Source organism: Mesoplodon mirus (assembly GCF_964341445.2).
Source record: "Mesoplodon mirus genome assembly, chromosome: 3".
In the NCBI taxonomy this organism is placed as follows: Eukaryota; Metazoa; Chordata; class Mammalia; order Artiodactyla; family Ziphiidae; genus Mesoplodon; species Mesoplodon mirus.
This window is the reverse complement of record NC_138978.1, coordinates 115,182,500-115,204,214: the sequence shown is the minus strand read 5'-3', so window position 1 is coordinate 115,204,214 and position 21,715 is coordinate 115,182,500. Positions and strand designations below refer to the sequence as shown.

General features: G+C 40.7%; 1 protein-coding gene across 1 annotated transcript; it reads right to left on the bottom strand.

The window, feature by feature from the left end:
• Positions 1-420: 420 nt before the first annotated feature.
• PRPF3 (pre-mRNA processing factor 3) lies at positions 421-20,380 on the bottom strand. The gene is made up of 16 exons (XM_082612800.1): positions 20,313-20,380; positions 17,445-17,632; positions 16,636-16,766; positions 14,482-14,628; positions 13,065-13,148; positions 12,644-12,864; positions 11,373-11,679; positions 10,534-10,700; positions 9,670-9,749; positions 7,539-7,682; positions 6,501-6,600; positions 6,215-6,328; positions 4,720-4,838; positions 4,370-4,453; positions 3,024-3,085; positions 421-780 (listed from the first exon to the last, which is right to left on the bottom strand). The coding sequence occupies exons 2-16, from the start codon at positions 17,587-17,589 to the stop codon at positions 634-636; spliced, it is 2,052 nt and encodes a 683-aa protein (XP_082468926.1). The 5' UTR covers positions 17,590-17,632; positions 20,313-20,380; the 3' UTR covers positions 421-633.
• Positions 20,381-21,715: the final 1,335 nt, after the last annotated feature.

The window sequence follows — 21,715 nt, the reverse complement described above, 5'->3', positions numbered from 1 at the left end:
TAACATCCTCTTTGGACTCTCCTTCTGTGTCCATTTCACCCACGACACACATTCTCATATATTCACCCATATGAGGAACTAATTTCCTGTTAAGACTACTCATCCAAGACCAGAAGTAATCTGTCAACCTTGTGACTATCCACTGAAGGTTAAGAGATGGAAATTCCCTCTCCCCTATCCACTTAATACCTTTTCCTTCTTCACTCTGCTCCAGGAAAACGGTATTTATCATTCTTGCTCTAAGATGAGGTCAGAAATTTCCATTATCCAATCATCCATCCATTCATTCATCCATTTATATATACATAAATATCAATGACAAAATTTTTTTTCCACAGCAATTGCTAGAAGTCTGGAGAAAAGATCACCTGAAGACCCAAACTCCAATACCTTTGAATGTGTGAAAAATATCATACCAACTTTAAAAATAACTCTTTAATCATATTCACATAGGGGAATAAAGGGCAGCACCAGGCTGTCTGGGGAAGGAAGCAAGGTGTTCTCCCTTTGTCAATGTCAGCCTGGCACAGTTCTGAGATCACACACACAAGTAGGGCTGGGTTTGGAAGTAGAATAAGGGAGAGGACTGAAGAGACAAAGGCAAGAAGGGAGAGGCAAGGGCTTGCAGTAGTCTCAGTCGGTGGACTCCAACACAGATTCACTCAGCGCAAGGTCCCAGTAGTGCTCAGCCCCATGCTTTTTGAAATGCTCCCGAGCCATGTTCTCTGTAGGGCACTGTTTGAACTTCATCTCCCCAAAGCTCCGGTCTTTGGCTGTACCCTGGGAAAGAGACAAAATTTTTAATAAAAACACTGCAATTTCTAATTTAAATCAGATATAATATTCCTTTATAAAACCTAGTAACATCTGTGTAGCAATGTGCCTACCTGAACATAATTTTATGGTAAAAACAATTCTAGGGACTTCCCTGGTGGTCCCGTGGGTAAGACTCCATGCTCCCAATGCAGGGGGCCCACGTTCAATCCCTGGTCAGGGAACTAGATCCTGCATGCATGCCGCAACTAAGAAGCCCACATGCCGCAACTAAAGATCCCGCATGCCTCAAATAAAAGATCCCGAGTGCCGCAACTAAGACCTGGTGCAGCCTAAATAAATAAATAAATATTAAACAAACAAAACAAAACAAACAATTCTAACCTCCACCCCCTTGGATATTTGCTGAGTTTTCATGACTTTATATGGGTTTGTTTTTTTGACTGAATGGAGGATGAGGAGTTCTGTGCTCTGGTGCCTGGATGGAAGAGTAAGTCAGGAAGGACTAGGGAGGGTGAGATGGGATGAACTTGCCTCCCACCAGGGCTCCAGATTTGGGTATTTAACGAGAAAGGAGTTAGAGGCTAAAAGGACTCTTTTCATAAGACTTAGTGAGACCGTGTATATAAGCAGGAGGTTTTGGGGCCCAGTGACAAAGAACAATACAGGGGTTTGGGGGAGAGAGGAATGGGAGCCAGGGGGGATAACCCGCAGACAACTACAATAGAAAGATTCAGTACTTAGTGGAACCGCATTCTCACCAAAGGGACTAGCTGCAATGGCAGTCACAAAATGCTACCTCAAGAGGCTTTCAGGGATCAGATTCCAAAAAGGAGGCTAAAGCACAACTTGGCTTATTTCTGAACCTGAGAAATAATTCCTGAGGACTCTCAGAGATAAATAGAACAGAATTTTAAAGAGATGAAGGGGCTGGGGGATATTAAATATGCAGATGGGGACTTATGAGACAGAGAAACAGTTATTATGGTTATTATTACCTACTTAGTATGCATAAATTGGAGGAATCTGGGGTTAGACAGAAGGATACATGAAAAACAGTAGCAATTACCTATAGAGTGGTCTTAAAAAATGAGGGAATCAGAAGGGACTATTTCAGTAAGTGCTCTTCTGTGTTGTCAGAATTTATTTTAATGAGCATTCACTACTTTTGTAGTAAAGTACTACTTTTTTTGTTTTCGGGCCATGCCGCATGGCATGTGGGATCTTAGTTCCCAGACCAGGGATGGAACCCATGCCCCCTGCAGGAGAAGTGTGGAGTCTTACCGCTGGACTGCCAGGGAAGTCCCAAAGTACTACTTCTATAATAAAGAACTAGTTACTAAATATGAGCACATTTAAAAAATAGAAGATACACACGCACATGCAACCTAAAAGAATAAAATGAAAACATTAAATCAACACAAAGGTAGAAAATATTTACAATGTATAAAATGTATTTTGGAGTGGGAATAAAAGGATTACTGCAGTACATCAGGATAAGAATATAGTTACTGAGGAAAGAAACTTTTAATGCTTCCTGGAGAAATAGGATGATATTTTACACTTCACAAAGGGTGAATGATCCTTAGTTCACAACTTGGCCTGAACAAGCATATTCATTCATTCATTCATTCTTCAGAATAGTGTGGCTCACTAAGAAAATTTGAGGGATGAAAGAATTGTATAACCATAAAAAAATTCAATTTTAAGAGTGATTTAGTCACATTTTGCAAAGCACCATTACATAATAATCAAATTAGGTTCTCAAAATAAAACTGACAATAGGGAGAGAAAATAACATCCACATTTTATAGACAAAGCAACAGTTTTTGACATTAAGTGTTTTGCCCAGCTACACAGCTAGTAAGTGATACTGCCCAGAATCCCAACTTTATATTAAGTCTAGTACTTCTTTCACTATATCCAAAGAAAAAGTCTACAATTCATTTCCCTCTTTCCAAGTCTCATATCCATGACTGTGAAATAAATAAATCGAGAATTTGTATTCTTGCCACCAGTTTCCATACTTTTCCCCAGATGGCATAAACTATATACCCATCAATTTAACTAAAATATAATCATGAAGGATTTGCTGCCAAATACTTAACAATGAATTCCAAAAAGAAATACAGATTACTTAAGGGATTAGTCATTATTTAGTTTTACCATTATATTGCTCCATTTGCATAATATAAACAATCAGGAATTAGCTAAAGTCCTGCTTCAGTGTTTAACAAAGGATCACCTACCTCCCAGACTAGTACACATTTGTTGGTTTTCTTCACAGCTTCCTCATCAGATTCCTCATCATCTGGAAAAGACAATATAGCTAAATCTTGCTCTAGACTTAGATCAGACACCAAGATTTAGGTTCTAAACAAACAGTATTCAAGCCTACCCAAATTCTTTTAAATATTATCACCTTTTCTCATGTATTGGGATCAAATGTCTTCTGTTACTATTTATTTCCCCCCAATTAGACTGAAATCTCCAAACAGGTAGGGACATTAATTAATTCAACAAACATGTATTGAGGACCAATTATGTGTCAAGAGCTGTGACAGGTACTGGGAATAAGGAGATAAATAAAAGAACAATAGGGCTTCCCTGGTGGCGCAGTGGTTGAGAGTCCGCCTGCCGATGCAGGGGACATGGGTTCGTGCCCCAGTCCGGGAAGATCCCACATGCCGCGGAGCGGCTGGGCCCGTGAGCCATGGCTGCTGGGCCTGCGCATCCGGAGCCTGTGTGCTCCGCGCGCAAACAGGAGAGGCCACAACAGTGAGAGGCCCACGTACGGAAAAAAAAAAAAAAAAAAAAAAAAAGAACAATAAAAACTTGTCCTAAGCACTTCAGATGCCAAAATGATTAAGAGTCCATTCTCAAGGAGTTTTTAGTCTAATGAAGGAGGACAGATATAATGAATGAAAATATCTTAGGAACACTTGAGAAACAAAATAAAATATAGGTCAATTATAGTAAAAAGTGTACTTTAAGTACAAAAATAGGGAAGAACGAAAAGTATAAAAGGGCCAAAGTTAAGAAAAGTAAGGTTCTCTGCACATGTTAAATGCTAACCCAGGTCTTCAAAGAAGGGAAGAATGAATATTGATGGAAGAAGATGGCCTGGAGGATGTCAAATATATATACAAGATAAACTTGGGCAAAAGAATAAAAGTTGATTTTCTTGAATGAAGCAGAGAGCTTTTTTTGACCTGAAAAATATTTTTTGCTCTCAATCCTTTAAAAAACTTTTTATCAAAAAATTATATAATATAGACAATGCACATATGAATGCGCAGGTTGCTGAAATTTCACAAACTAAATACACTTATGTAGTCAGTATCCAGATTCCGGGCTAATAGGGAAACCAGCTGGTAGAAAGGCCTTAAAGGACAGGCAGGAGAATAACTAATACTCATGCATATGATCATATAATAAATACTGTATGAATGTCTAGCATGCTTAAAGTCCAAATGGGTCTTTCTAAAATTCTTGAACATTATCTGGTATTTGCAAGAGTGTCAGAGAGAGGGAACAGATGAATGGACAGAGTACCATCCCACCTCCCACTTAATCCCCTCTAACCCCCATTCACCATCTCCCTTTGTGTTAGATGTCTGTTCATCCCACTTTATCCGATGCAGCATAAGACGCTTAAATTTCTTCTGGGCCTTGGGGCCTAGAAACAGAGGAGAATTTTGCCAGAGTTGTGGAAGACAATGGGGTAGAAAGAACGTTTGAGTGCATTCAATGCTCAGACATTAATGTGGTAGCTGAAGCAATTCCAGGAACCACATCTTAGGTCCTTCTACTCCAATAAACACAGAAACAGAGGCCCAAGATATTAAACCCAGGTATGGCTCTAAAATACTATCTTTTTCTCCTTTCTTCCCACCATGTTAATCACTTCAAGGCCTACGGTTGCCTCAATTTTTTCAGACTCACCCCCTTCCACTACTACCACGTTGACATCCTTGTGCAGTACCACCACCCCTGTCAGGTACAGCTGCCCAGCATTGGCCTCAATCTTGAACTTCTTGGCTGGGTTGCTCAAATTTCGAACTCTGGAGAAGGGAAAGTTTAGTTATGGCTTTCATTTTAGCATCAGCAGCTGCCTGAATGGAATGGCAAATAAAAATGGATCCAAAATAGTTTTCTCTCTAAAAACAAAGGCATTTGGAGTAAGCAAATATACTAATGCTTAAAGGTAGAACTGATGAATCCAGAAGTATTTCTACTGTCTTAAACTTCTTCAAAGTCTAGCACTGTACACTTTACAACAAATAGCAGGTAATCAAAATTTACTCTAATAATGAAGGAGAGATATTTACCATCATCCAAAAATATTTATACGCTAGTTGTTCTTGACAGTATAAAGACCAACAAATTCTTTGCCCTCTAGATGCTTATAATATAAAGTAGTCACAATGCTATGCCTGAAAAATTTCTCGAAGAATATACGAAAAACTGTCAGTGGCAATTACCCACAGTGAGTGGTCCTAAGGAATCAGAGAATAGGAAGGGGACTTTTTCAGTAAATGTCCTTCTGTATTGTTAGAATGTTTTTTATCTTAGTAAGCATTCACTACTTTTATAATAATGTGCCGTTTTTATAATAAAGAACTAAACAGGAGCACATCTAAACAGAAGATACACATGTACTTGACATAAAAGAATAAAATGAAAATATTAAATCAACACAAAAGGTAGAAAATATTTACAACATGGAAAGTCCAGGACTTCCCTAGTGGTGCAGCGGTTAAGAATCCACCTGCCAATAGGGGACACGGGTTCGAGCCCTGGTCTGGGAAGATCCCACATGCCACGGAGCAACTAAGCTCGTGCACCACAATTACTGAGCCTGAGTGCCTAGAGCCTGTGCTCCACAACAAGAGAAGCCACAACAAGAAGCCTACGCACTGCAATGAAGAGTAGCCCCCACTCGCCGCAACTAGAGAAAGCCCGCGCGCAGCGACGAAGACCCAATGCAGCCAAAATAAAAACAAATAAATAAATCAAAAATAAATAAATAAATAAATAAATAAAGTCCACTTTGGAGTGGTAATAAAAGAATTACTGCAATACATTAGGATAAGGATATAGTTAACTGAGGAAAAAAACTTTTAATGCTTCCTGAAAAAATAATATTTTATGCTTCATAAAGTATGAATGATCCCTAGTTCACATCTTGGCCTGAATAAGCATATTCGTTCATTCATTCTCCAGAACTAGTATTAGTTCACTAAGACCTCAGAGCTGGAAGACTCAGTTTTTAACCCTCACCAATGAAAAAGAACCACTAGCTCCTGATTTACACTAGGGTCGTGAAAAGAAAGTAGAGCTGATATTAGGTATGCTTTACACCAGTGATTCTGCCTCAATCACCTGGAAAATGTTTTGGTATTTCTAAGGAAAAGGCTGGCCCAGTTTGGACACCTACCTATAAACAGATATGTGTACCCCCTGTGAAATGTCTTCTTTAAGCTTTTTAATTTTCTTGACCTTTCTCTGTTCTGCTGTAAGTTTTCGGGCAGCGTTGGCTTCTTCATGCGCTCTGTCGTGACAGGAAGGACATCCACAAGTGAGAAAGGCATTGAAGATCAGAGGCAGGGCTGAGGGAAAGAGAGAGCAACGGAGAACTCTCCCCTCCCTCCAAATATGGATCCCCCAGAAGAGTCTGGGAAAGGTACTTGCCCTGGGTTTCCACCCAATCCCATGGCACTTACTTCTGTCTTTTTGCCATCTGAGCTCTGACATGGGCTTCTACCTTCGTGGGGTCTTGAACAGCTTCTGTTCCTAATACTCGCATCAAATTTGAAATTCTCACTGCAGTGAAGAGATGACAGAAATCAATCTCCTAAGTCATTACTCCAGCTGGGATAACCTGTCAATCTCTTCTCTACTAATTCATATCATTCACCTATTTCAAATCTCTGCTCAAAACTCACTTCTTCCAAATACTCTTACCGTGAAAGCCCATCCAATTAATTCAGCATTTGAGGGAGGTCACATAATTAATTTAAATAACTGGTATGCATTTATTCACATTGTTTGAACCTTACGAAAGACAAGGAACTTAATTTCTTTGGCATTTTTCACTCTCATCATAGCATTTAGTGAAAGATCCTATACATAACAGTGCTCACTCAAAATATTACTAACTGATAATGGAAACTACATTATCAGTGAGGTTTTTTTTTTTTTTTTTTGTGGTACGTGGGCCTCTCACTGTTGTGGCCTCTCCCGCTGCGGAGCACAGGCTCCAGACGCGCAGGCTCAGCAGCCATGGCTCACGGGGCCAGCCGCTCCGTGGCATGTGGGATCCTCCCAGACCAGGGCACGAACCCGTGTCCCCTGCATCGGCAGGCGGACTCTCAACCACTGCGCCACCGGGGAAGCCCAGGAGTGAGGTTTTTTAAACTGCATTTTCATTTTTCAAACACTTAAGAATTATGTACATAACAACTCTATGCAAATACTCCAACTACTATCTTCATGAATTTCAAGCCTATTATTCTTCCAGGAATATAGGAATGTTTTATGGTCAATATTAGTTTAAAAAAAAAAAAAAGCCTTAAATGACCTCTACAATGACTATGTTGACCTGTCTTAATAAGGAAAGGCAATAGAAAATTTAGGAAAGGAAGAACCAATGAATGATTCTGAGAAACAAAAAGCACCCAAATATAGAGAGATGCTAAAGATCCTCTAGAATGACAGAGATAAACTTGTCACCCTTTCTTCCCTGCCTCTAAGATACGTACCTTTGGGTTCTGGAGGAGGCATCAGGCCTAGCCTGACTTTCTCTTGTAGCTCCTTCTGTGCTTCCCTCCTTGTTTGCCTTCGAAGTTTCTTCTGTTCCTTCTTGGTCAGATATACCCCCAGAGTAACTGGTGTGTCATTGTCGACTGTCAGGCAGAGAAATGAATGTACCAAAGCAATAAGCATATTAGAGGGATATAGGTGAATATCAATCACATTAAAAGGAACTTTACAGCAACATGGATTGACCTAGAGATTGTCATAATGAGTGAAATAAGTCAGACAGAGAAAGACAAATATATGATATAGCTTATATGTGGAATCTGAAAAAAGGGTACAAATGAACTTATCTACAAAACAGAAACAGAGTTACGGATGTAGAACACAGACTTATGGTTATCGGGGGTAAGGGGGAAGGGATAAATTGGAAGACTGGGATTGACATATACACACTACTAATATGGACCTACTGTATAGCACAGGGAACTCTACTCAGTACTCTGTAATGGCCTATATGGGAAAAGAATCTAAAAAATAGTGGATATCTGTATATGTGTAGCTGATTAACTTTGCTGTATGCCTGAAACTAACACAACATTGTAAATCAACTATACTCCAATTAAGATTAAAAAAAAAAAGAAAAGAAAGGACCTCTAGTTTGCTTTTAGTTAATTTTAGGTCGTGATAATGGTATTATGGTTATGTCTTTAAAAAGCATTCTTTTTTTCTTTTTTTTTAAATTTATTTTTGGCTCCCTTGGGTCTTCATTGCTGCGCGCAGGCTTTCTTTAGTTGCGGCGAGTGAGGGCTACTCTTTGTTGCAGTGTGAGGGCTTCTCATTGCGGTGGCTTCTCTTGTTGCGGAGCACGGGCTCTAGGCATGTGGGCTTCAGTAGTTGTGGCTCACAGGCTCTAGAGCGCAGGCTCAGTAGCTGTGGCGCACGGGCTTAGTTGCTCTGCGGCATGTGGGATCTTCCCGGACAAGGGCTCGAACCCGTGTCCCCTGCATTGGCAGGCGGATTCTTAACCACTGCCCCACCAGGGAAGCCCCTAAAAAGCATTCTTATCTTTCATGAGTAATGTTCTAATTTGTTATTCTTTAAGCAGTTGAACCCTTCTATAAACTGAAATGTGGCAAATATAGAAAACAAAATTAGAGTTGCTCCGGCTGCTCTGTGTGAGGATTTGGGGTAGGTGGGGGGTATCCAGAATCCCATTTGGATCCTACTTATTGAACCTCAATGTGCCTATGTAATACAATTTGAAAACCACTGGCCAACATTATGACATTTTTAATTTAAGAGTCATAGAGATTAGGAAAAATCTTCTGAGCTCCCAAAGCAGATTTACTCAATTTGTTAAAGCAAACAAAATCCCCCACTTTCTTCTAATGATTCACGCTGATGACAGCTAAGTACATTCTGATTAAGTATAATTCAATGATTATTATCCTTTTATTATCACAGGGTCTCAACCTATTTTTCTGAACTTATTAGAGATACTGGCAAGCAAATTTACTGAGTAAATTTACTGAGTAAAAACTAACCTCCTCTATTCATCTCAAATTTGATGAAAATGTTAAAATCTTCTGATTACTTAAGAAGGAATATCAGTTAGTGTTATCTCTACATATGAGAAAATTCTGTATTATAAGTGATTTACCCAAGGGATTCAGCTAGTTCACAGCCACAACTAAAACCCATCTCTTCTGACTGAGCCAACAGACTTTCACTACAAAAATGATAAAGAGAAAGGCTGAAGAAAAAGAAGATTGAAGAAGGCCAGGAGTTTAGTGGTGGTGTACTAGACTAGAGTTGGAAGTCAACACTATGGCAAAAGCCCAATTTGTAATATACATCAGTGAGGCCATCTATAGATTAGACCTCAATGCTCTGCAGCTGCACTGTCCAATACTGTAGCCACTAGCTACATGTACTATTTAAATTTAAATTGAATAAAATTAAAAATTCAGTCCCTCAGCTGTATTAATGCAACTTGGTTTTCAAGTTCTCAATAGTCATGTGTGCAAAGCAGCTATAGTATAGACAGCCCAGACAGAGCACATGCCCATTATCGCATAAATTTCTATTGGCTAATACTCCTCTAGAGCTTTGATTGAGTAATCTCTACATTACCTGGAGGGTTGAGCTGGGCTGGATGTTCAACAAGATTTGTGATTCCAAAATAATCTTCTCTCTTGGGATTTTCCTCTGTACTAAAATTGGAGGAAGAAGGGAAAACAGGATATGTGGGTAGAGATGATTCCAAGAGAGAGGGAATCTCAGAAACACAATGAAAAAATCCACTCCCCATAATGCATTCTAGAACTTTTTACAGTATTTGAATGTCTATAATATGTAATATATCACATATAATTTTCAAGATAAGAAAACGGTCCCACTAAGGTTGGATGCACTCTCTATATCAGTCATTGTCAACCTTTTTTTTCTACCCTAACACCCCTGATGGACACCATATTCTCTCATTAGTAACAATAATTCGCTGGGACAGCGGTTGACAAAGGAAGCATAACGGAAGGCTGAGACAGTCTCCTAAAGCCATGTATCAGAATAATGGAGCAGATATGATTGAAGCTCGCCAAATGTTTCTTATACGCTTTATTTATCATTCTCTCCCCCATCAACTAAGAATTCTTGCTCTATTCTAGGACTGGATCTTTAAGAAATGTAAACACCTACTATAAGTAGCAAAAGAAGGTAATTAAGAAAACAAACATGGTAAAAACAAATAACCATGTATAACAAAGCAAGCAGAAATTTTACAGATTATTTGTATAGATTATTTAGACTATATGTGCCCAATCCTCCTACATTAACCCAAAAAACTAAAACAACCCACACAGCATATCCTTTACAAATATATGAGCTTGTATATGGTTATCTATCTTCCTTGGATTTAAAATTTTTACTTAACGCACAAGTACCATCTTTCCCATTAAAACTCTAGGCTTATTAAAAGCTATTAACCAACAAACTCACAGGTCAAAGCCATTGGGGATGATATAAGAGTCCCACCACTCAATTTCAGGGATATCACCTTCCTTCAACTCCTTCTTAGGAGCAATGAGGGCCAGCCTAGTTGAAGTATGAATGCCTGTTTTTCGAGCTGCCTGTGAGATCTCTGCCTGCAGCTTCTCCAGTTGAGCCTAAAGACAAGACAAGAAGATAAACTGAAGTCAAAACAGGGAAGTAGTAGAATCCCAAACTTTAAAACACTCCCTTGTTGAACTCTTTACATCTAATGCAACAAATTCATACTTTCTGAAAGCTTAGAAAAAGGAGCTGTTCTGCTTTACTTTATCCTTTACTTGGTTGATTTACATACATTTCATTCTCATCACTAGCCCTTTACCCCACAGTGCCTGCCTGAAGCAAATATGCAGAAATGGAATTTTATGGAAAACCTCATTCTGAGAGGATGAAAACAAGAAGGTAAAAGTCATCAAATATACAGTCAATCAAACTATCCAAGTGTGTGGACTGTCTGCAGTAAATTTTAACACCAGGCTAGCTTTCATTAGTTGCCCTAAGGGTTCTCAACGGTTTCCCTCCACTGACTGTTGTATGTGGAGAATTTTCAAATTCAATTTTATTTCTACCTAAGTAGAATGTAAGTAATGGAGAAGGCAAATCAGCTGAAAATCAAGTATTCCAGAAAAAAATATAGTATTTTAAAAATCACTCATTGCTTTACTACTTGTTTATCTAATTGCCAAAAACAGAGAACTGAGTTGACGGTTATTTCAGGACTATATTCAATTTCCTTTGTCACCTTTCTAACTTCTTCAAAATTCTAGATTATATTCTAAGCCAGATACCTTTGTCCGTAATCGCTGGGCAATCTTTTCAAATTTGCCCTTGTCGTGGAATTTAAAAGTGCGTCTCTGGCGCTGGGAAGGGGCAATTGAGACTCGGGGGTCAAAAAAGGTATTAGACTCCATGTCTTCTGATGGCTTTTCTTTTAGCTGTTGTTTGAATTGTTCCCTCTTCACAGCCCGAATATTGGCCTTCAGAGTAGGCATACGGTGTGTCAGCTCAATTTCCTTGCCGGTTGCATCTACAGTTCGACCTTGTTCATCAAGAATCAGTGGTGTAGGTTTAGTTTGATCTTTTAACTCCACCTTCCTGAAAAATAGCCCACAATGGAATAAATCCCATTTGGAACAATAAGTCAAGCAAAAAAAAAACCAAGCAGAAAATAAAAAACAGGACTTCCCTGGTGGCACAGTGATTAAGAATCCGCCTGCCAATGCAGGGGACACGGGTTCAATCCCTGGTCCAGGAAGATCCCACATGCTGCGGAGCAACTAAGCCCATGCACCACGACTACTGAGCCTGTGCTCTAGAGTCTGTGAGGCCCAACTGCTGAGCCCGCGTGCCTATGCTCAACAAGAAAAGCCACCGCAATGAGAAGCCCGCACAGCGCAATGAAGAGTAGCCCTCGCACAGCAACGAAGACCCAACGCAGCCCAAAATAAATAAAATTAAAAAAAAAAAAAAAGAAAGGAAAAATCAAAACCCAACAAAGACAACTAGGTTACAAAATTCTAAGGAACATAAACCCATCAGTGAATAATAACATCTTGATTGAAACTATCAAACTGGACAGTTGAATATACAGTACAATCAGATGAAATGAACTTATAAATTACAATGGTAAGAAGTTGGAATCATATCTTCCTTTACTCCTTAATTCTTGAGTCAGACAGGGGATGGCAAACCAATTAAGGTGCTAGAAATGAAGTCTATCACCTTTACCCAGTTGTAGAGAACTCTCAGATCTGGTCTCACTCAATGTGGTTTAATGGATATAGTTCTGACTTAGGATCCAGGAAACCTGGCTCTATTCCTAGCTCCAATATTAGAAGAATAATCTTAACTTCAGTTCTACCAATTGTAAAAAGAAGATAATTAAACTCTGCAACAAGGTAACCAAGAGAATAAATTCAATTGGTATTTATTGAGTATACGTAAGAAACATGAAACTAAGAAATTATTTAAGTTCCTTGCAAGAAGAGCATCAATAACATTCAAAGGTATTTATTGCTTCTCAAGCTTCAGAAACGAGTTCCATGAAACAGATACTCACGGGGGAGCAATGCCCATAGCATGGAGATTGGCCAGGCCCACCATGTTGGCATTGCCGATGAGCCCTGGTTTCAGTGCCAGCTGGGCTTGGATGCGGGCTTGTAGTTCAGCTGCTTTCCTTGCCTTCTCAATGGCATCATTCATGAAAGTGGCGGCCTGGGAGGGCTGAATAGTGTTGCCAATTGGAAGTCGCTCTGGTTGGGAGGAAGAAGGAGTCTTTGGCTGCGAGACAGAGAAAAAGAAATCAGAATCAGAAAAATTAGACAGGCAGGCAGATCTCCCCCCGCCCCCCCACCACAGAGTGGTAGACTGTGGTAAATTGGGGGTGGAACATGCAGTCATCTTCTGGACTCTCATTTGAGTGGGTGGCAAGAAATTCTGTGCTCAAGATTCTTATTTTCAGAGAAATCTGGTTACAATACCTGAGGCGTAGGGGGGCTAATGAAACTTAGTTGTTTTTTCCTTTCCTCGATTTGCCGTGTTGCTGCCTCCATCATCTGTTTGATCTGCTCTCAGTGGGGGAAAAAGTTGAGAAACTGTTAACATCTCTTTTTTATTTCTCTCATACAGGTTCCTAAACTCAAAGGGCTTTCAGGTTTAGAGAACAAAAAATTTTTGAATGACCCCATCATATCCTGCTTGTACCATAGACTAGAAAATGTAATAAAGATAAGCCTAAACAGCTGAGCACTGGAATTTTTCAACCTATCTTCCCAAGGCAGGATTGGCATGTTAAGTATTGATAGTAACATACCTTGCTAATTAAGACTCTGGAGTCAGGGAAACCTGAGTTTGAATCTTAACTCTACCATTTAATGCTTGTGTGACCTTGAACATGGTATTTAATTTCTAAGCCTCCAAGTGTCTAAAAGGGGTAAAAATGGTACCTACCTTACAGGGCAACTGTGAACATTTAGAAAATGCATGCAAAACTGAAAGAACCCATAAACATTATTACACTTAAAAAAAAAAATCACACTATTGGTCCCTGAGTTCCTAGTTTGGGTAACGGGAGCCAACAATGTAAAGACTTACTTCCTCTGCCCTAAAGAAGTTCAGAATAATAAGTTTTGAGGACATGATCAAATAACTCTTCTTGAATTTTCCAAAAGAGTCCTGTGTCAAGGCGCTTCAAGATATTTTTAAAAATTTATTTTAAACATTTTTTTGAATAGGTGGTATATTTACATAGTTTAAAATGCAAAAAAGTACAAAAGGGTATACTGTGAATTCTTCCACCCCATTTTCTATAAAAAAACATCACCATCAGTTTCTTTCCTTTCAGAAATATCATACATAATATGCAAATCCATCCATCCACCCACCCATCCATATATATGTATATATTCTATTTCTCCTGTAACAAGTTTTAAGTGGTACAAGAAATATTTACTACTTATGTGGTATTAAAATTTTTTAACAGTGCCCATTTTAAACACACAGATAATTCCTATTAAAAACATACAAAGTGAACTCAAAATTATTTAAGTGGATTATATCTTTTCTGTGTTATAGTATTTGGAAATTCTTCTCTGCCATCATGTTGAATTCTAATCATTTCAATAATTTTCGTACTGACACAGTGAGGTATATATTTGGGCAAAGGATGTATGTAACACACCTTCGTTGCCACATAATAGGTGCTCAGCAAATGCTATTTCAATAGCCTTCAACTGGAATACTCCTGGTTAAACCAAGAAATGATGAAACATAAAGCAGGACATAAAATTTTCCCAATGCTAACAATTAATTCAAATTAAGGCCACGATAAGTCTGGACCCATCCACCTCTTACTTCTTCAACTCTCAAAACCACCACTTCCAGTTCTTAATTACTAACCTGGAGCTTAGTCAGCATGCCAGGACTCTCTGAGGGAGGCCCAGGGATTACTTCTGGCTCCTCTTCCACCTCCTCAAAACGGGGTATCCGTCGCTTTTTTACTCCTGATGATTCCTTGGAGATCTCAGAGTCATCACCAAACACTTCCTAAGGGAACCCAAGATGAAAGAAGAGTTGTATCCCTGCCCATGGGAGAAGGGAAGAATAATCCTAGTCCTTATCAGCATTTTGTGGCTTTTCCCAGAGTCTTCTAGACCCTCCACCAAATGGACCATCTCACCCATCTCAACTTCATTATTCTCCTACTCCAGTCAAACAAATTTCATCCCATGTTCTTATAAATGTTCCCATCCCAAGGTCTTTGCAAATCTTACTGCCCACATTTGTAAGGATCTCCCTCAACTTTTCCCCCAGTCCAAATCCTGCCTAAAACTCACCTCCTCCAGGAACTTTTTCTCATTAATAATCTCATCCCACTCTGATCAAACTGTTGTTTCACATCCTTTTAGCGCTTAAGAGCTTGGTTCATACTAAGTAAAATTACACTGCTGATATTCTGTTTGCCAAGTGTTAAGTCTTTCAATGTTAGTACGTACTTTCTCCCAACTAGTGTCTAAGCTCTTCCAGGACAGGGGCTTTCTCTCTTTTTCAGTATTCCCCAATAACAATTTGTTCTCATTAAACAATGGGAACTCAAATATGTTGACTAATTTGCAAGGTGAACTTAACAGGACCAAGAGTGGCCAACTGGAAGGGACAATGGGAAAAAGCAAATGTACACACCGGTGGTAGGCTTTGGGTGACATCCCCTCTTCACTAGGAGGGCTCGTGTTTTGCAAGGACATATCCTCGGCCAGGGGCGAGCGCTTCCTGGAACTCCTACAGTTCAAGAAAAAGGACTCTCCCATAATATATTGTGTGGGGTGGGGACTGAATGGACCAAAATGGGACCCGAATCCCAAGGCTATCTAGATACCTCCTTCAAGAAACCATTTTTATTAATCCCACCCAATGTAGTCACTTTAATCACAGCAGACCCTCAGCACTTATACAGTAGCACGCCCTATCAAAACATAATCTTCACTCTACAGACCTGTGTATACTATGGATCAAGCATTCCCCCTTAAATGTAACAAAATTCAACTAAAGTCTGAAACTCTATAGTCAACCCTAAAATTTACATGAAACTGCTACTCAGATTTTATAATTTGTGACTGTATTTTGTTGTGCCCTCCCATCCCCCAATCCTTAAACTGCAAATTCCTTTAAGGCAAGGACTATCTTTCATTCCTCTGATAACCCTACAAAACCCTAAACACAAAAAGCACACAAATCTCTATTTCTCTTGGTTCCACAGCCTGGCCAGGGACCAAGCAGACACTGCTTATTCACTCCTGTGCCTCAGAAAAAACAAAAGGATAGCCAGGATATCAAAAGCACTTTGGAAGGTTTTTGATGGGAGTCGCAGAAAAGATTTTTTTTTTAAGAGACAGACAGAGAAAAGAGATAGATCAGCTACTTGACACTGCTAATATTGAAAGAGGCCATGACCAATCAGCAACTATAGGATAAAAAGTGAAGGAGGTAAGGGAGGTAATGATGGTCCCTTTAAGTATTCCACTCATGGGGCCAGATAACTGGCAATATGCTATGTGGAAAACAGTAGGCTCTCAAGACACACAGTAAAAAATCAATTGCTGTTAGGTGTCCCATCTACAAGCCCATTGCAGAGTAATATCTCTAAAGGACCAACAATGAGGTCTATGGCTCAGGTAGCAGTGAAGTCACATTCTGAAGCAATCTACTAGGCCTCAAGTAAATCAAAGCATAAAATCTTAGAGCAATCAATTTATTAAAAAAAAAAAAGAAAGAGAGAGACTTAGGGAAACATGAGAACCAAAACTCCTAACTGTATATGAAAAAGGACAAAGCTACCTACTGTTTCCTTGGAACGTTTCAACCCATGAACTTAGGTAGTTCATCACCATAGGATGGTGATAATACACATTCACCCCCTCTACTTCAATGTCTAAGTACCTCTCTTAAATATTAGGTATTCTAATAGTGGATATTAAAGTGTGAGCCAGGTAAGCTCAGCAACTTTGTTACCATTCAAAACACTCCAAGCTCATCAGATAGTTAACTGTAACCTACCTTTAGCTCTCGTTTTCTGCTCCTGTCACTGCTGGACTTGGAATGCCTAGAGCTTCGGCCTTCCTCCACAGCCTCAAACAGTTTGTCCACAAATCGGAGAGTAGAATCATCAAGAAAAGGTTTCAGATGGTCTGGCAAGAAAAAAAGAGGTGGTAAGGCTGAAAAGGTAAAAGTACTTAGTCCAATACTAGGCATACAACAGATGCCAACACTAGAATTTTATCACTAAGAGGGAGGGAAATGCTTTCTTAAGTTCTTTCTAGGATTCTCATACATTCTCTTACATTAAATGACCTTGCCCCACGAGATAAAAAGTTATAATTTTTTGGCGTAGGAAGTAGCATAGCCAGAGTAACCTGTTTAGGTTGAGCATCAAAGTTTAAGACGAATAACCACTCTAACTTTTCCCAAACAGCAGTTGGAGGAGACTACCTTAACAAAATCTGCCTCCCTCAACTTTTTTCATGTATTTCATAGAGACTTCTATATGTTTAGATGTCGATCTGAATCTGAATATACCCATCTGACTTTAGTATATTTCCTAAGTAAATATAATTTAGGTAACTCAGTGCAGTGGTCAAAGGAAATCAGTCTGAGATTCAAAATATGTCACAAATAGTATAAAAAATAAAAAATAAGAGAAAAAGCAATATTAATTATTTAGGCTATTTCCATTATAATGCAAGAGAAAATAAACTGTGGCCTGACCTTATTTTAGACACTTCCAACAGAGAGAATTTTAGGGAAGTTTGAAGCAGTATTTGGGGTCATCCTACATGTTAAGCCAGAAGTTTCAGAAAGGTACATACCAGCTGCCTTCTTCTTGTCCATGCCCTTCCCCACACAGTTCAGTGCTGCTGTGACCACTGTGGGCTCTGAGAACCCCAGCACCCTCTTCACTGTCTTCTCTATCCATGGTTTCAGCTCATCCAGCTCCCTCTTAGACAGTGCCATTCTTCAGGAAAAGGATAGCTCAAAATAGGATTCAATACTGCACCTAAAAAGAAACCAGTAAAGAGTTAAGTAGAGGACAGGAGAAGACTAAAATGACCCCAGGCAACAGTTAGTACATCAGGAATGCCTTCCCCACCTCTATTCTCAATCCTAGGCAAGTTCCTCTACTTCATCTCAAGCCAAATACTTTCCCTACAACTCATACTTCAAAACAGAAAGAATTACATTCTGTTTGATTTTTAACCCTAACTCAGTAAGTATCAGTGGATCAGTGAAACCTGTGGAATAAACAAACAAACCTTGGGAATAACCTAGGCTGAGAAATGAGTCCTAGCTTTTTTTTTTTTTTTTTTTTTTTTTTTGCTGTACGCGGGCCTCTCACTGCTGTGGCCTCTCCCGTTGCGGAGCACAGGCTCCGGACACACAGGCTCCGCGGCCATGGCTCGCGGGCCCAGCCGCTCCGCGGCATGTGGGATCTTCCGGGATCGGGGCACGAACCCGTGTCCCCTGCATCGGCAGGCGGACTCTCAACCACTGCGCCACCAGGGAAGCCCTTTTTTTTTTTTTTTAAAGAGTTTTATTAGCAACTAATCAAGATGCTTTTTTTTTTTTTTTTTTTTTTTTTTTTTGGCGGTACGCGGGCCTCTCACTGTTGTGGCCTCTCCCGTTGCGGAGCACCGGCTCCGGACGCGCAGGCTCAGCGGCCATGGCTCACGGGCCCAGCCGCTTCGCGGCATGTGAGATCTTCCCGGACCGGGGCACGAATCCGTGTGCCCTGCATCGGCAGGCGGACTCTCAACCACTGCGCCACCAGGGAAGCCCCTAGCTTCTTTTTTGATTCTGTCATATTCAACAAGGACTGGCAAGCATATAACATGAAAACAAGACTGAAAAAGCCCACTCGGAGCCCAGCTGTTCTGTTCTTCCTACTTCTGGGCAAGCATTCCTTAACCCAGGCCTTCTTTTTTTTTTTTTTTCCGATACGCGGGCCTCTCACTGTTGTGGCCTCTCCCGTTGCGGAGCACAGGCTCCGGACGGGCAGGCTCAGCGGCCATGGCTCACGGACCCAGCCGCTCCGCGGCATGTGGGATCTTCCCGGACCGGGGCACGAACCCATGTCCCCTGCATCGGCAGGCGGACTCTCAACCACTGCGCCACCAGGGAAGCCCCAGGCCTTCTTTTAAAATAAGAGAGGGCTTATCCAGGTCAGTCATCCTATATTAAAATTCATAATCCTTAAGACTGTTCTATCACACTTCTCTGTACTCATATTCATCCCAGTGGGAATTCTGTACCTAGATACTTTTCTCTCATGTTCTACAGGGTCTCTGTCATAACTAATCCCTCAGTTCAGAAAAGATTACCCTCGTTTTGGATGTACTCTCTCTTTCCACCTTTATTCTAATTTTTAGCTTAATAGAGAAAACACCATCATAAAAGACTCTCTACAACAATCTTTAATTTGTTGTTTAATGTAAGTTAGTACAGTTCTTAAATTTTATTCATGTTTACGTTTTTATCTCCTACTTAAATCTCAAAACTCTTCATGAGCATAAAGAAAATTTTTATTTCCCTGATTTTCTCCATATTGCCTAAAAGTCAGTAAGCTAGACTGACCTCAATTCCAAGCTAACCTCCTCCCAGCAGCGCTACATATCAGGGTCCAATCTGGGATTCAATCTTTTAAGATGTTTTAAGACATCTTTTCTCCTATAAGGTACAGTCTGATTACCTTCTACATTTTGGGCAGGTTTATCCTCTATAAGAACTGTTGCTAAATAGTGTATTTAATTTTGGTATAACCATATGAAGCTAGTAGATTAAAGTCATGAAACTAGGAGTGAAAGATTTTGTGCCTCAGTGACATGTTATATGAATACAGTGGCTCTATTTACCCATCATGAGATAGCAGTAGAGCCTATCAATCTCTACATGTGCATTGCTCAAAAGTATATTCAGACACCACAGAGAATGAAGAGCTCACACCGAGCTCTACCATTTACCAGCCTTCTGACAAGTAATTCCTCTCAGACTGGGTTCACTCCTCTTACAAAATGAGGACGACTGCCATTCCTATATGGCACTTAATTCATTCAATAACTATTTATTGCATAACTAATTCTATCAGATGAAATGTGTGCCCAAGCACCATATGAACAAATGTACTCAACTTCAACCCATTCCTCCATAAGATAACGTGCAAACTAAACAGCCAGTGGCCAAAATTAAAGTTCCAAACGGTAACTAGCTTTGTCACTAATCAAATATTCAACAATAACTGCGTGGGGCGGGGTTGGGGTGGGGTGTGGGTATGGTGTGGAAGGAGAGGAAGGCAGAATGATCTCTGAATGAGCTGGTAGCAGGTTCTAATCTTCTGAAGCATTTCCTTACTCTGTGCTCTCCTTTGCTACAAGTCCAATTTCCTCCCTGAAACCCCCATTCTTCTCTTTTTGCTCTTTCCGTCTCTCTGACCCGCCCCCAACCCAGCCTCGTTTTACCCCAACTCCTCATCTCAGAGGTAGTCTCCTCAGCTCGTCCCTTTCCCGCCCCCGCCCTTTTCCTCTCAACAATCTCATTCCAACCCGTTCTCCCACAGAACCTTGTTCTTTTCTCAGCTTCCTTTCCACTGAACCTTCCCGCCTCTGTCCTCCCCTTGGATTGAACCCTAGCCCCAGTCACTAGGACGCGAGGATACCCTCTCTGGGCCCGGGGCCACTACTCACCTCACTAACTTCAGCCCCTGAGACGGAGCCCGAACGTTACACCGGAACCGGAAACCTTCTGACCGCCCTATGGCCTGCCGTCGCTACTGCCACTGCCTCCGCCACGCCGCGGTCCCACAGCACGTGACGAGGGAGGGCGGGGCCGCCAATTCGCGCAGCCGTAGTGGGTACTTTCCCGGCGGCGGAGCGCCTGCGTGGCGGCGCCCTGAAGTTTTCCGCTTGCGCGTTCCTTGCCTCCTTCGGTTTCCCCAGGTAAATCTGTTAACTAGGTTATTGCAAAGTTAATGTTCCCTGAAGCATAAATTGGGCTGCTTGTAGTATTCCTAGTGTGGAGAATAAGTGCGCTAAGGTCATGCTAGAACTAAAAACGGGGCTTCTGCGTTTGGGCTAAACCTGGACTTTGTGGTAGAAAGTAAACCCTGCGAGAGTCGTGATCACTAGCATTAGCCTCCCCCCGCCCCCTCCTTAGCCTTTTCCCCTAACTTCGCAGTGGTGCCAGAGATCACCCAGAAAGAAAACGAGTATAGGAGGACTCTGAAGATAGTAGCCCATCCCTCCCCTTTACTGTTTTTTTCTTCCATTCATTCACGCAACAAATAATTATCGAGTGTCTATTACTGTGTGTCAGGCATCAACTGAGATTCAGTATTAATGATTAAGCAAGAGCACGAGTTTTAAAGCCAGTGTCTGTATTTGTATTCCAGCTCTCCCACTTTAGCTGCGACATCAGGCAAGTTACTTAAGCCCTCTTTCCTCACTTGTAAAAAAAAAAATCCACCTCATAGGATTGCTGTGAAGACCACAAGAGTGACAGTGCTTCTCACAGAGTTCAGTAAAGCTACTTGACATATAATAATATATCCAGTTGGCTACATAAATATATAGTAGACATCCTAAACTTACATGATGAAAACTAAGCTCCTGATTCTAACCACCACCATCCCCCCAAAACCAGCTCCCAACACAGTCTTCCTCATCTCAGTGAATGGCAACCATATTCTTACAGTTGATGACAAATTGAAATTATAATGGAGTAACCACAGTACAGGTATACAAAAATGGAGCTGGGAGGCCATTGAGGATCTGGTCTCAGACACAATTCTGCCCCACTGAGAACCTGAACTTTCTTTGAACTGTACAGAACCCAAGGACGCCACTGGTCATATTCAGAACAACACATGCCACTGCAACCTTATGGTCTCAAGGTCTCCCCTTCTAACTGTGCAACCAATTCGGACCCCAACCAACCCTTATTTAACAAGCACCCTTGGGAATTTCCTGGCAGTCCAGTGATTATGACTTGGCGCTTTCACTGCCAGGGCCTGGGTTCAGAACTAAGATTGTGTAAGCCGTGTGGTGCAGCCAAAAAAATCCCCCAAAGAACAAGCACCCTTACTTCTTGC

Coding starts and splice junctions, on each gene's coding strand:
- PRPF3 (XM_082612800.1), bottom strand. CDS start 17,589: ATGGCACTGTCTAAGAGGGAGCTGGATGAGCTGAAACCATGGATAGAG. Junction 10,701..11,372: donor CCCAGCGATTACGGACAAAG/GTATCTGGCTTA, acceptor TCTTGTCTTTAG/GCTCAACTGGAGAAGCTGCA. Junction 4,454..4,719: donor CGTGGTAGTAGTGGAAGGGG/GTGAGTCTGAAA, acceptor CTCTGTTTCTAG/GCCCCAAGGCCCAGAAGAAA.